Source organism: Crocodylus siamensis, chromosome 11 (genome assembly GCF_052110815.1).
Source record: "Crocodylus siamensis isolate JL-2025a chromosome 11, ASM5211081v1, whole genome shotgun sequence".
Lineage (NCBI taxonomy): Eukaryota > Metazoa > Chordata > Crocodylia > Crocodylidae > Crocodylus > Crocodylus siamensis.
Genome location: NC_143405.1, coordinates 21,209,895 through 21,222,426, shown reverse-complemented (window position 1 = coordinate 21,222,426; position 12,532 = coordinate 21,209,895). Strand labels below are relative to the sequence as shown.

The 12,532-nt window shown below is 55.4% G+C and overlaps 1 protein-coding gene across 2 annotated transcripts in view; it reads right to left on the bottom strand.

Annotated features, from left to right (window-relative positions):
• Window positions 1-325: 325 nt before the first annotated feature.
• Window positions 326-12,532, bottom strand: part of PCBP4 (poly(rC) binding protein 4) — a 34,584-nt gene continuing 22,377 nt past the window's right edge. The window contains exons 5-13 of one of the 2 annotated variants that reach the window (XM_090021374.1): window positions 10,881-10,997; window positions 10,133-10,264; window positions 9,066-9,194; window positions 8,059-8,133; window positions 7,035-7,079; window positions 6,145-6,220; window positions 5,563-5,615; window positions 4,144-4,313; window positions 326-3,080 (exon numbers count right to left, since the gene is read on the bottom strand). In XM_090021374.1, the coding sequence (XP_089877500.1) occupies window positions 2,765-3,080; window positions 4,144-4,313; window positions 5,563-5,615; window positions 6,145-6,220; window positions 7,035-7,079; window positions 8,059-8,133; window positions 9,066-9,194; window positions 10,133-10,264; window positions 10,881-10,997 (1,113 nt within the window). In that variant the 3' untranslated portion in view covers window positions 326-2,764. The remainder of the gene's footprint in view (window positions 3,081-4,143; window positions 4,314-5,562; window positions 5,616-6,144; window positions 6,221-7,034; window positions 7,080-8,058; window positions 8,134-9,065; window positions 9,195-10,132; window positions 10,265-10,880; window positions 10,998-12,532) is intronic. The other variant, XM_090021375.1, reaches the window with a different exon arrangement.

The following is a 12,532-nucleotide window of genomic DNA, read 5'->3' as shown; positions in this document are numbered from 1 at the left end:
CAAACCAGCCTGAAAGTCCCCATGCCAGTGTCCAGGGCATGGGCAATGGCTGTGAGCAGTTTGCTGCGTGCCAGCCTGTCAGGCAGGGACACCCAATATGTGGCTAAACAAACTGTTGTCTTGGCACCAATCTCCACCTCGTCCTTGCACACAGGAAAGCCATATCTCCCAGTGGATCTCTACCCAAGCTCCCTGCCAAGATTTCCTGTGTCCCTTAGCACCATGATCCTTCCCTGGGAGTCACCCAGCATTACAGGATCCAAACAGCAGCATTTTTTCTCTGCATCTGGCCGCTCCAACAGTCCCTCAGACACTCAAGTTGGCAAAGTTTGTCTTTTTATTAAACCAGTGATAAGTTACAAAGGAGGAAAAAATATAGACTCATATGTACAGCATTTCCCACGCTGGCCAGTGCCGGCTCACGTGAGGCAGTGAGGGAGGGGGAGCTCTCTGATGTGGTTGCCTCAGGTTTGTTCACTAGTGAGAGAGGAATAGGGTGGACACATTTGTACCAACCAGGGTACAGAGTTAGTGACCAGGTCTCTGCTGGAGGGAGCACCTGGGCTCTGGCCTGATGGAGTTGGGGTGTCAGATGCTGGGCATCTTCAGGGGAGCGGTGCTGGCTCACATCAGCGAGGATCTGGCTTGTGGATGCTGCTTTCACTGTTGGGATTCAGCAGTGGGGACTGCGCTGTTGGAATCCCAGTGGTTACAGACCAGGAACAGGTTGCCTGACTCACGGGACTGTGTCAGCATGAGCAGTCACCATGGGACAAGCCCACTGAGCACCTGGCTCTGCTCTTGGGTTGCTAGACAGTGCCAAGGCCCCTGCTGGCTCATTGTCACTGCTAGCCAGGTTCCAGGTGGAACATGCCCAGCTGTGCTGCAAGCATGCCTTTAGTGGAGATATGCCCCACCGGGAAGTGTCCAGCAGTGCTGCTGCCTGACCTGAGAGTCCCACATAGGATTGGCCAGGCCATGTGCTGCTTCTGAGCCCCAGCATGGAGGCATCAGTCTCTGTGCTGGGTGCCCATGCACCAATGCATGAGCCATCAACTCAGCTGGACACTTCAGCATGCACCTGCTTCCCTGTGGAGGAGGTCTAGGGATGAACTAGCACAGCCCTTTCTCTTTTTCTCCCTCCCTCCTGTGAGAAAGCCGCAGGGCAGCATCACCAGAGAGGGGGAGGCCTGGCCTGCTTTATGGCAGTAGATGCCCACAGGCTGGATCTATGTGAGTGACTGGAGAAGGAAGGAGCATTTGAGATGGGTTTGCTGCCAGGGAAGAGGCCGAGGTGTCATCTACCCTGGGGGAAGGAATGGCCCCAGGAGTGTGGAGGCTGGGCGCCACTCCTTCGGGGAAAGCCTGGCTAGGATTCACTCAGTGCAACCACAGTGGAAGGGGACAAAACATAACCAGCTCTAATTGGATGCTCCGTGCAGGCATTAGTCTTCAGCAGCCAATGGGAGCAAAGAACCCACTCACTGGCTATTAGTGCTGGGATCCTGCCACAGGCTGTTTCCCTGATAGGTCAGGAGCCTTCCTCACTAGCCAATGGTTGTTTGCCTAGATCTGTAACTCTCTTGTAGCCACTAAGCCACCAGGCTAGTCCAAGGCACACAAACATCGCTGTTCTCATAGCCAGTCTGCCCTCAGTCCTGCCTGGAGACCCAGGCCACCGTGTCGTGGCTGCAGTGTGAGGGTCCCTGGCAGAGGACAGGGGACAGGGACTGTGATATTCTGAGCACTGGCCCTGCTTTCCCTTCTTCCCTTGTGCTTTCCAGGAAGCAGGAACATGGGCTCCTTTTTGCAGGAGAGTGCCCTGTCAGATCCTCCACCATCTGCCTGAGGGCCCCTCCCAGCGTTAGGGCAACAACAAGTGGTTTCCACAGAGGCGTGGGCTGAAAGGAAGACTGGGACGGGGTGCATGGGGCTAGGGCACTGAGTGCCACTAATGTTGAGTTTCCAGCTTGGTACGAGTCGGGGGTTGAGATCATGAAAAACACTCTGAGTCCTGCACAGTGTGTGAACAATTCCAGTCTTGGCCTTCCCAGTAGGTCCCAGAGAGCCTGCAGCAGGGCACAGTTTCCAGTCTTTTTCCCCTTCCCCCAAACACCCTAGAAATAGCCTGAAGATGTGCCTTACCTACGCTGGCCTCAGCACAAACCAGCCCAGCAATAAACCTACCCCCAAATTCCTACTAGAGTTTGGGTGGTGCTGGGTAACATCCCCTAAAGTTAACAGACCTAAAGCATGGGGGTGTGTGGGAGAAGAGACAGCCCCTCTCAGCATGGGGCAGGGGGCTCAGGGTGGGGGGAGGCAGTCAGCTGTTACAGGGGGATCTGGAGGGTGAGGGGACACAGATGGGCTTTTTCAAAATGGGAGGGGGCGGAAACTAGGGGGAGGAGTGGGCATGGTCAGTCTCTTCTAGGGGTGGGGGGACGGGGGGAGGGCAGAACCAGCCCTTCTCAGGGTAGGGTTGGTAGGAACTGGGGCTGTAGGGCTGAAACATCCCCTGGCACACAGGGGCTTTAGGTTTGGAGGAGTGGGTGGGGGAAGGCTGTGCAACCAGCAGCCCTAATGAGCTCAGTGCTGCAGAGCTCTGGGGTGCTCACAGGCCCTGTCCCCTTCCTCCACAAGGTCCTTCCCCTGGTGTGCTGCTCAGCCCCGCTACATGGTGTGGCACGGACTCTGGTTCCCGCATGGGCAGCCTGAGCCTCCTTCCTGCCCTCCTCTTCCCCCACCACCCTCCTGCCCATCGGCCTCAGTACGGGGAGAACTTCTGCCTCTCTGCCTTCTTCGTCCCATTAGCTGTGGAGATCTTGGTCGTGTAGGTCGTCAGGCTGCCGTTGTGCCCCGTGGCTGTGGAGGGCGGCAGCGTCAGGAAGGGGACAGGCTTCAAGCCAATGAAATTGGAGAGGGAGATGGCATAGGGGGCACCCAGCAAGGCGGGAGGGGGCGCAGCTACTGCTGTCAGCGCTGGGGCTGGTGCCGGGTTGAGGGGCTGAGAGAAAGTCATGCTGAGGTCAACAGGGCTGGAGACAGAGGGCGTCTGGGAGGTAGATTTGGCTGTCTCTAAACTGGAGGAACAAAGAAGAAGAGGGAGTGAGAGGCACACTGGGTGGGATCAGACATGCCCGTGTCTGGAACAGCAGAGGGAGGCAACCTGGATCTGAAAGCACCGGTCTCTGCCCTGGAGGACCCTGCTCCGGGAGCCAGACTCTGAACTGGCTCAGACTGCTATACACCATCCCACAAACAGGGAGCCAGAGAGCTGCACTGAGCACATGTGGCTTTCCCACCCTTTGTTTAAGCTGGATTTTAAACAGAGGTGGTTAAACGGTGCCAAAAATCAGTGTGGGTGCTCTTGGTTAAATTTAAGTCTATGGGAAACAGTCTTAGGGTAAACCAATAGAAGGCTCTGCATGGGGATTTGTCTCAGCAAGACTGTGTGTAGCAAACGTCCCAAGCTGTTCCACTGTGAAGGACCCAAGGTGCTCGGACCCGGCTTCCTGAGAGCTCTGGGGGGAAGCCTCTCACCAGGTCTAGCAAGAGCAGACCTGTTAGCATAGGCAAGACATCAGCACATATAGCCCTGGGTTGTGTAGTCCTGACCAGAGCTCATCTACAGGGATCCTTACGCCCTGAAATGCAGCCACTGCAGAAGCAACGTGGCCCTGGGGTCTGTGCCCTGCAAGGGAAGCGCAGAACAGTCTCTGCCACTGAGCCTGCTGGAGGAGCAGAAGGGAACGCCCCTCGGGGTGGTTTGGCCAGGCCTGGCATCTTCAGAGTAGGCAGGACTTGGTCTCACATCTCATAGGAAACGTGGGATGGGGAGGAGTAACTGCAGAGGGGTCACCGTGACAAAATGGATGCTTCAAAGACCACTAGTGAGGACTACCCAGCCCAGTCCCCCACGTGGCAGGCCTCTATTATGTGAGCAGGCTGATGTCAGAGAAACTGCACATAGACGTGGGTCATGGTGGAAAATGTCAGGCTGCTACCAGAAGCTCCCACCCCATGTTTATCCCTCAGCCCCAGGGGCAAATGCACCTCAGAAATCTGTTTCTGCCCCTCCTTCTGGCTCAGGGCCAGGCTGCTGCCCCCTGCCGCAGCATCCCCCTCGGGCAGGCTGGGCCTTACCAGGCAGTGATGAGGTACTGGGCGAGGGTGATGCTGACTGGGGTCCCTGTGATGGTCACGTGGCGCTCACTGGAGCCTTCTGTCTGGTTCCCAATTTTGATGTGCGCCCCAGACATCTGCCGGATCTCACTGATCTTGCTGCCCTGGCGCCCAATGATGCAGCCAATGAGCTGGGGAGGAGCAGAGCTGGGTTAGTGCCTGGGGGGCCCAGCAGACAGCGGCAGTGAGGCAGTGCTGGCGATGGAGGCAGAACCAGGGGCCTGGAGAGAAGAGGCGCCCAGGAGTATTCCCACCCCAGCCCTCGGAGGGGCGAGGAGCAGAAATACTCCCTCTGGCCTTCAGGGGGCAGCAGGGCCTGGCTCTAAGCACAAGGCTGTGGCTGTTAGGGGATGGCGGATGCAGGCGATGCTTTCTGAGCAACTTGCAGACTTCCCTATGGCTGGCAGCTGTGCCCTGCCTGCCCCAACCCTTCCCCTACATCAGGGGCTACCTTGGGAGCCACGCAGCCTGCAGACACAGCACCTTCCTCGGTTTCCTTAGGCGGTGGGCAGCTCCGGGTACCCTGAATACCAGCCATGCCCCATGCAGAGCAGCGGTGGCCTGAGGCAGGCACCATCAGGAATAAGTGGGGCCTGCAGTTCTTGCCCTCTGTCTAGGCCACTTTTAGGTAGGCCCCAGGCAGTGGGGTTTGACTGGGGGGAGGGGGCATGCAGAAATAAAGGTCAGCTCTGCCTTGCCCCCTCGCTTCCTGCCTGGTCACAGAGGCTGCTCTGTGCCGGCCGGCGCCTGGAATGAGGCCCTGGGGGCGGGCGTGGGGCGTGCGGGCGCATTCCTCTCTGCTGGCGACGCGGCCCCCCCTGCTCTGCACACGCGCCCTAGGGGCAAGGCCACGAGCAGAGCTGGGGGCAGGGGACTGCAGCGGTGGCAGGGGGACTGGTGACCCAGCCTGGCTGGAGCATCCTGGGAGAGCAGGAAGGGCAGAGGTATCTGGCTCTGGGATACAGGACATTTAAAGGGAAGGGGCTGATTCCCCATATAGCCCAGCACTGGGGTGTAGCCTCACCCCAAGGGAACTGGAGAGAAGGGTCTATACCAAGGGATACCACCCCCGCCTGATGCCCAGGGTCTGCATCTGGGGTTTGGCTTTGCCCCATCCCAGCAGCAGGGGCCACATCTGGGCACTAAGGCAGGGCAGGGGAGAGCTCCTTTGTTGGGGTTGAGGTTGAGGCTTTGCTCTCTGCTCACGGCACTGCCTCCTTCTGCCCCCCAGAGTCCAGGGCCCACAGGTAGAGGTGCCAGGGGGTGAGGTTAGACCCACTGAGCCCTTCTCTCGGTGCCAATCAGCAGCAGCCCCTGGGGCCAGCGCCCAGCCCTACAGCAGTCTCAGGCCCAGTGCACAGCAGGCCACAGTGCACTCACATCATTGGGGACCAGGAACTCCTGGGAGGTGCTCTGGGGGTTGGCATCCAGGCCTGAAGGGAGAAGGAGAGACAGCAGCATGACAGGAGCTCTTCTGGAGACACCCGAGCCAGGCCCTGTTTTGTTCCCACCATGGCTGGGCTGGGGAGCCAGAGGCCTTGAGCTCTCCTGACACCACCTCCTGGCTGCCCGTAGGCAGCAGTCCCTCTTGGCCCTGCAGAAGCCAATGCACCCACCTTCTCCTGTCTTTCGGAGACAGCACCCAGGCCCATCCTCAGCTCCCAGCCCCGCTGCACTAGGATGGGCTGAGACATCCCATGTCTGCACTGGGTCCATGGGCAACAGGGCTCCTTCCTCTCCTAGGCCTCAAAAAACTGACTGTGCTTCTATGTGTTGCACAGCTGGTTTATTTGGCAACTCCAAGGAATCCCAGCCTCCCCTTCCAGCCGCAGTGCCCAGGATGCTGCCCCTCTGGGACAACCAGGAGATCCCGACTGGCTGGCCCCACCCCAGCATAGCGGGTTCTGGGATGTTCAGGGCAAGAGTAGCTGGGAAAGCCAGGGGAGGGGACCATTTCCTCACCTGGTACCATGGAGGGCGTCTGACCCAGAGAGGCAAAAGGGACAGGATGCCCAGAGAGCTGCTGCAGTTTTGTCACCTGTCCCAGGGGAGGAAGGTAGGAGAGTGAAGGCAACAGTCACTGTGCTGCCTATCACCAAAGAGCAGATGGGTCACCCCACTCAGCCATTTGGCTTTGAGCCAGCATCAGCTATAGTACGTAGGAGGGACAGCAGGACTGCCTGGGGCAAGAGTTTTGTGTCTCATAATCAGAGGAACCACAGACCATGGCCAGGGCTGGTGACACTGAACAGCTCATTTCACATTCTCCCCATGTCTATCAGGGTGGATCATAATGGGCCTCACTTCTGCAAAGAAAGGCCTCTAGCCCAGCAGTCAGACAGCTATCACTGGAGCCCACAGCAAGCCGAAGGCAGGAGCCAAAACTCTCTATAGGGGAGGCTATCTGCAGAGAAGAGATTGGGGAGCGGGCAGGCATGGAGACCCACCAGGGAGAATACACAGGAGATGGGATGTGCTGAGAAAGCCAAAGGAACCAGGCAGACAGAAGAAAACAACACGAGGGGCCAGCTTCACCCTGGGGTAAGTTGGCATGCTCTCCACAGCCTGTCCTGACACCCAAGCTGGCTCTAGTCCAGGGCAGTGATAGCAGGGCTGGGCCTGAGGCCCCCCAGGAGACACCTCCTCACTGAGATGGGTGATGCACTGAGGTTTCCAAGTGACCTGCCAGAGGCTGTCACAAGCCCAGTCTTACAGCCATGTAATAGCTCAGGGCTAGGGTCGGTGCATGGGGGGTTTGGGAGAGGCTGGCCCCCGGGTTCCTTCAGGCATTGCCTTGCACTGTTGAGATGACATTCATCCCCGCAGTGCGGAGGATGCAAGGCGGGACTCACCTCTGCTTGCGACACACCAGTGTACTGCCCCTGCATGGAGAAGCCCTGTGAGAGGAGGAGGAGAGCGGATGACCCTGAGACCTCCACCAGGTGCTGGCTGGAATCCCCTTGGTGACAACCGCTGGCCACTCACACCGAGCATCCCTAATCTCCCAGCTAACTAGCAGCAGTCTGCTGAGCAAGCTGCCTCCTGACAGGAGCTGGGGCAGCAGGCAGATGAAATTGCCCCCAGCTGGCCCTAGTCCCCTGAGTGGACCTGGCTGCCAGGGGCCTAGCTACCCCCAGCTGGCCTCAGATGCCTGTCAATGCCTACTTACAGGCAGCAGGTCATTCAGTGTCCAGCAGACTGCTCAACAGGACAGGTGCCTCCCTGTCTAGCCTTGGAGTGGTGACTCCCGATTCCCAGTACCTGCCTGTTTGTTCCTAGTTCCCTGGGGCCTGCTTGTTGGTTCCTGGTCCTGCCCCCTGACTCCTTTTTCCAGACTCCAGCCTGGACCCCTTGGAGGGATGGCTCCTTCCTGGTCTCCATAAGGGCAGGGGGGAGTCACTTGAGGTGGGGCAGGTCTGAGGGAGTCCCATGGATGCCTCTGGATCCTTCAGACAAGGTTCTTTGGGTGAATCTGATATCTTTTATTACACCAACTAAATAGCTGGGGAACATTTTTTAAGCAAGCTTTCAGGTTCAAAAACCCTTCACCAGGCTAAGGAAGTTACCTTACATCAACTGCTGAAACTTCCTTAGCCTGACAAAGGGTCTTGGAACCTGAAAGCTTGCTTAAAAATTGTTCTCCAACTGTTTAGTTGGTCTAATAAAAGATATCAGATTCACCCAAAGAACCATGTCTGCCTACGTCCTTAGGCCAACACGGCTACAACCTACACCTCTGGATCCTTCTGAACAGCTATGAGAAGCAGCCCCAATGCCTTAGGGTACTTTCTGGGGTGGGGAGGCCAGAGAAGAAGACATTTGTGTCTCCGTTACTGAGAATGGGAGATTCCCCGTGAAGTATTAGCTGCCCCTTACCTGGTTGGCCGAGAGGAGGACAGTCCCCAGGGAGAGGCTGGGATGGTAGGGAATGGTGGCTCCTTTGGGAGGTGACTGCAGGGAGAAATCACATGAGAAATGTTCTCACATGAGAAATTGCATAAGCCAGGTTCCACCCTAAAGCCCTTCCTCTGCCAGTGCCCCCTGAGCTCGGTTACATCCTAGCCCCCAGCTGCATGCAATGGTCTCACCCATCTGGAAGGTCCTGACCTTGGTTTTGGAACGGCCATTAGCACTGAAGTAAGCAGGAGGAAATAGTGCGACTGACTCATGCATTGGCAAAACCAGCTGAGTCCTAGGGGAACATGTCATTGTGTTAATGTGTCCCCAGTGGAGCCACAACAGAGGGCAGGGGAGAGGCAGTGGGTTAAGACTGCAGCAGAGCAGGTTCAGTTCAAATCTCAGGAAAAAATCTTCTCGCTGGCAGAGTGGTAGGACAGTGGAACAAGCTGCCCAGGGAGCTGTGGAATCTCCTTCATAGGAGGTCTCCAAGAGAAAGCTGGATGAGCATCTGTCTGGGAGGGTTTAGGAGTAGTGTGTCCTACATCTGTGCAGGACTCGTTGACCCCTGAGGTTCCTTTCATCCTTGTGACTCTATTGTCATGGCACTCGTACTGTGGAGTGGGCCAGTAGGGAGATGCCAGAAAGAAGGATGATGTCCCTTTCAAGGGACAGCTGTGACTGTGACTGGACTGTCCCATCTCCCAGAATGACGACTCACAGGACATGAGAGCCTTCCCAGCATATCTCTGTCACACTTGGCTGTGCAAGCCAGGTGTCGTGATGTGGCTCAGCTGAGACCATCCAGCCAACCCTGCAACACGGCTAACTCCACCACCTCCCCCCAGGAGTTGAACTTTCAGCAGCGATAGCTTGGGCTGCAGAGCTCTGCAGAAGGGCCAGTGGGGATCATCTCTCAGTCTCTGCGGTGGCCCAGGAGACTGGGGGGGCTGAACTTGTCCCCACAAGCCCAAAGCAGCCAGTACCTCCAGGATGACAGCGCAGATCTGCCGCACACACTGGATGATGGCATCTGGCCCACCAGAGACTGTGACTGCTCGCTCGGTGGAGTTTGGCAGCAGGTCTCCTGCCACCTGGACCTGAGCTCCCGTGGTCTGTAAGGAGAGAAGTGCCTTCACACAGGCTCTGTGCTCAAGACACATCTTGTGCTGGCTGCCCCACTTCTTGATACAACTTGATTGGGGCAGCTGGGAGGGCTGCTGGCTGGGGATGGCATCTGGGCTCCCTTCCTTTGCACACAAGCTGGGATCAGGAACACAACACTGGGGCAAGTGTGGACTGTGCCTTCCACACAGCCACAGCAGGCACTGGCAGTGCCAAACACACTTCCTCCAGCACCCCAGCACTGGAACAGGAAGTGTCTCCCCCCTACTTGCTGCGTAGCCTGAGGGACTTGTGTGGGGCTGAAGAGGATATAAGGTAACTGTTTCTCAGCTCTGAATACCCCTCCCAGTTCCCCCCATGGTCTGTGCCCACCTCTGCCCCCTTATTCTCCTCTGATTTGGCTTAACATTTACTAGGTGCATCACAAGCACATTTAACTTGGTCTGAGTTAAGATTTCAGGTGAGAGATTTCACATGACTTCTCCATAAACTTGCCCATTTAATATATATTTCAAGGTCTAGGAGTAAGTGCGACAGCCATCAACTTGGCCGACACAGCAGGGAATGAACTGGAAGCCTCTAAAGCTAGAAGCCCGAGCTGTGATGGCTTGCACTGAAGAGCTCAGCCAAAAATAGCTGTCTCTGTAACAGAGTCTTGTTCCCTGCAAAGCAGAGAACAGCAGGCACAGCAGAAGCTGTCGCACGCCCTGACCCGTGAGCTGCGCTGGCCAGTGAGAACAGACACCCAGGTTTTCCGTTTGGAAAGAGCTTGGAGGTGAGCCCATATAGGGCAGAGACCTCCTCATATAACTGCAACTACCTTGTGTAGGAAAGGCAGGAGCCTTGTTTTGTGGTGCCTGGTGAGGAAGGAAGTACACAAGCAACCTCTAAGATTGGAGCCCAGTTGGTCAGGCCCCTCTGCTCTTACCTCTCGGATCTCCTTGATCTTGGCGCCTGCCTTGCCAATGAGCGAGCCACACTGGCTGGCTGGGATGACGAGCCGCAGTGTCACTGGTGGCTTGGATACAGCTCCTCCATTGGCAGCTCCAGTGCCCAGGTCCTGAAAAGAGACACACGCCACGGGGATGGAACGTGTACCGTCAGCCCAGGGGCATGATGTGCTCAGTGGAGTCTGTCCCCGATACTTCTCTGCCAGGAACCGCTACTGAGTGATGCTGTTCAGGTCTCCCTCACCCCTGAGCTCGGATCGCCTGATCCACAGTGACCATTTTAAGCATTCAGTCTCGGGACTAGAGTCATCACTTCATGGATGCAAGCCCAGACAAATGGCTGGCAGGCCAAATTGGCTCTGCCTGGGCCAGTCACTCTGAGAGCAGCAGGAGTAAGAGATCCCAAAGAGGATGAAATCTGAGCCCTTGGGATGGAGAAGCAGGGGCTGGTGACTATGGTCTAGCACAAGCTTGTGGCTGAGATGAAACAGGAGGGGCCTGATTTTCCATCTAGATGCAGAACAAGGGCTCAGATCATCAGCAGGTGTAAATCAGTTCTCTGGACTTACACTGGCAACAGATATGGCCCCAAACCTGACATCTTTGACTAATGCCATCCTCTGTTTGCCACTCAAGCGTGGTCTAAAGCTTCCTTCCCACCTCCACCCCTTGGGTCCTTGGCAGCCAGATTCCCTGCAGGGTGAAGGCAGGATGTAGGGGCCATACCTCCTCCAATTTGAAAGCGATCATGGAGACGGCTCTGAAAACAGCATCAGTGGATCCAGTGATGGTGGTGATGCGCTCAGGACAGGAACCCTCAGAGATGGTTATCCGGGCACTGCTCTGGGACAGCAAACCAGAGGCCAGGATGAGAGCTGTTCCTATAGACATTTACCCAGGTGCCTTACCACTTGTCCCTGAGCCCTGTCTCTTCCTGCTGTACCTCTGTTGAGATGCAGCGATGAAACAGAACACCAAACTCCAGGGGAAGAGCTCCCTTTTGATACATACAATCATATTTTTTTCACAGTACTCTCTATCCCATCCTATGGCCATCCAATGGGTTTGACTCTGGCTCTGCACTGAATAAATGACCAACTAGTCTTACGCCTTGATTTTTGGCTCTGACACTTTTTTATCCAGGCCAATACTTCAGCCCTTTGTTTCTCTAGCAGCCTCATGTGAAGAGCCATGTCTAAGACCTTTTGAAAATGCAAATATGTTTTCTCCACCAGATCTTCTTTATACATGACCTATTCGCACCATTCTGTTTCTGTTCATCACATCAGGGTCATTTAGGTGTTTTGAAATTCAATGTGTATTTCCCATCTCAATTTACCTGGTTCTAAGTGGGACAGATGGCAGAATAATTAGGGGGCCTCCTTACTGCTTCAGAGGCAAGAGTTCAAACTCTGCTCTCCATGCCTGCCAAAGTCTGCCTCTTGTTGGTTCAGCTATAAATAGGTACCTGGTCATTTGGGCTGGGGATGAAAGATAGCTGGACACAACGCCACACATCACTTTGCTTTAACCATGCTAGCCTGATTGGCTGCTAGATTTGGGAAGGTCTTTGACCAGGCACTGAAGCAAGGCTTGCTGGTCTGTCCTTCCCAGAATTCCTCACACTACCTCCAGTAGAATAATTGATTTTAATAAGGGCTTGCCCATTTTTGCTAGTATTAAAGATACTTCTTTCAGTCACTTCAGGACCCTTGGGTAGGTACCATCTGGGACTCATTGCCCCTTAATATATCAATGTGTTCCAGCCCCTCTTTTTTAGATACCTAAGTATTTGATAGTACCTTAACCTAGTTATCAGACTGGAGTAGGGCCATGCTAGGCATTTGCCTCCTCGATGATGAAAACAGATTTAGAAGAAATCCTTTAGCATCTCTGTAATTTCCTTATGGTCCCCTTTATTCCTGATTGCTCCATTGCTCCCTTTACCTCCCCTCCCCAAGCTCAGATCCTTCTCTGTTTCCACTCTGTTTAAAGCATTGCTTGGCATTCATTACTAGCCCTACAGCTGTTTGCTTTTCCAGTTCCTACTTAGCCCTCACAACTCTAAGTGGGACAGATGTTTTCTCCTCTAACTTTAAAAGTAGGTGGTACTCCAAGTGCAATATGCCCTTGCTTCTTTGTCTGGCTCCTGTGGTCTGTTTTAAGACTGAGAGTGCTCCTTTCCGAAGTGATTTCCCATGTTTGTTGCCTTGTATGTTGGGGTCCCAAAGGAGGAGAAATCAGTGATGCAAAGTCTAGGACTATACTAAGTATAACTGGCTTTGTTTCCACAAAGGTACCTGCTGGTGGGATGAGGGGGTCAAACACAGGCAGGGCGGCTTAACACCAATGTCCATGTCCCATAGAGCAATTCTGCC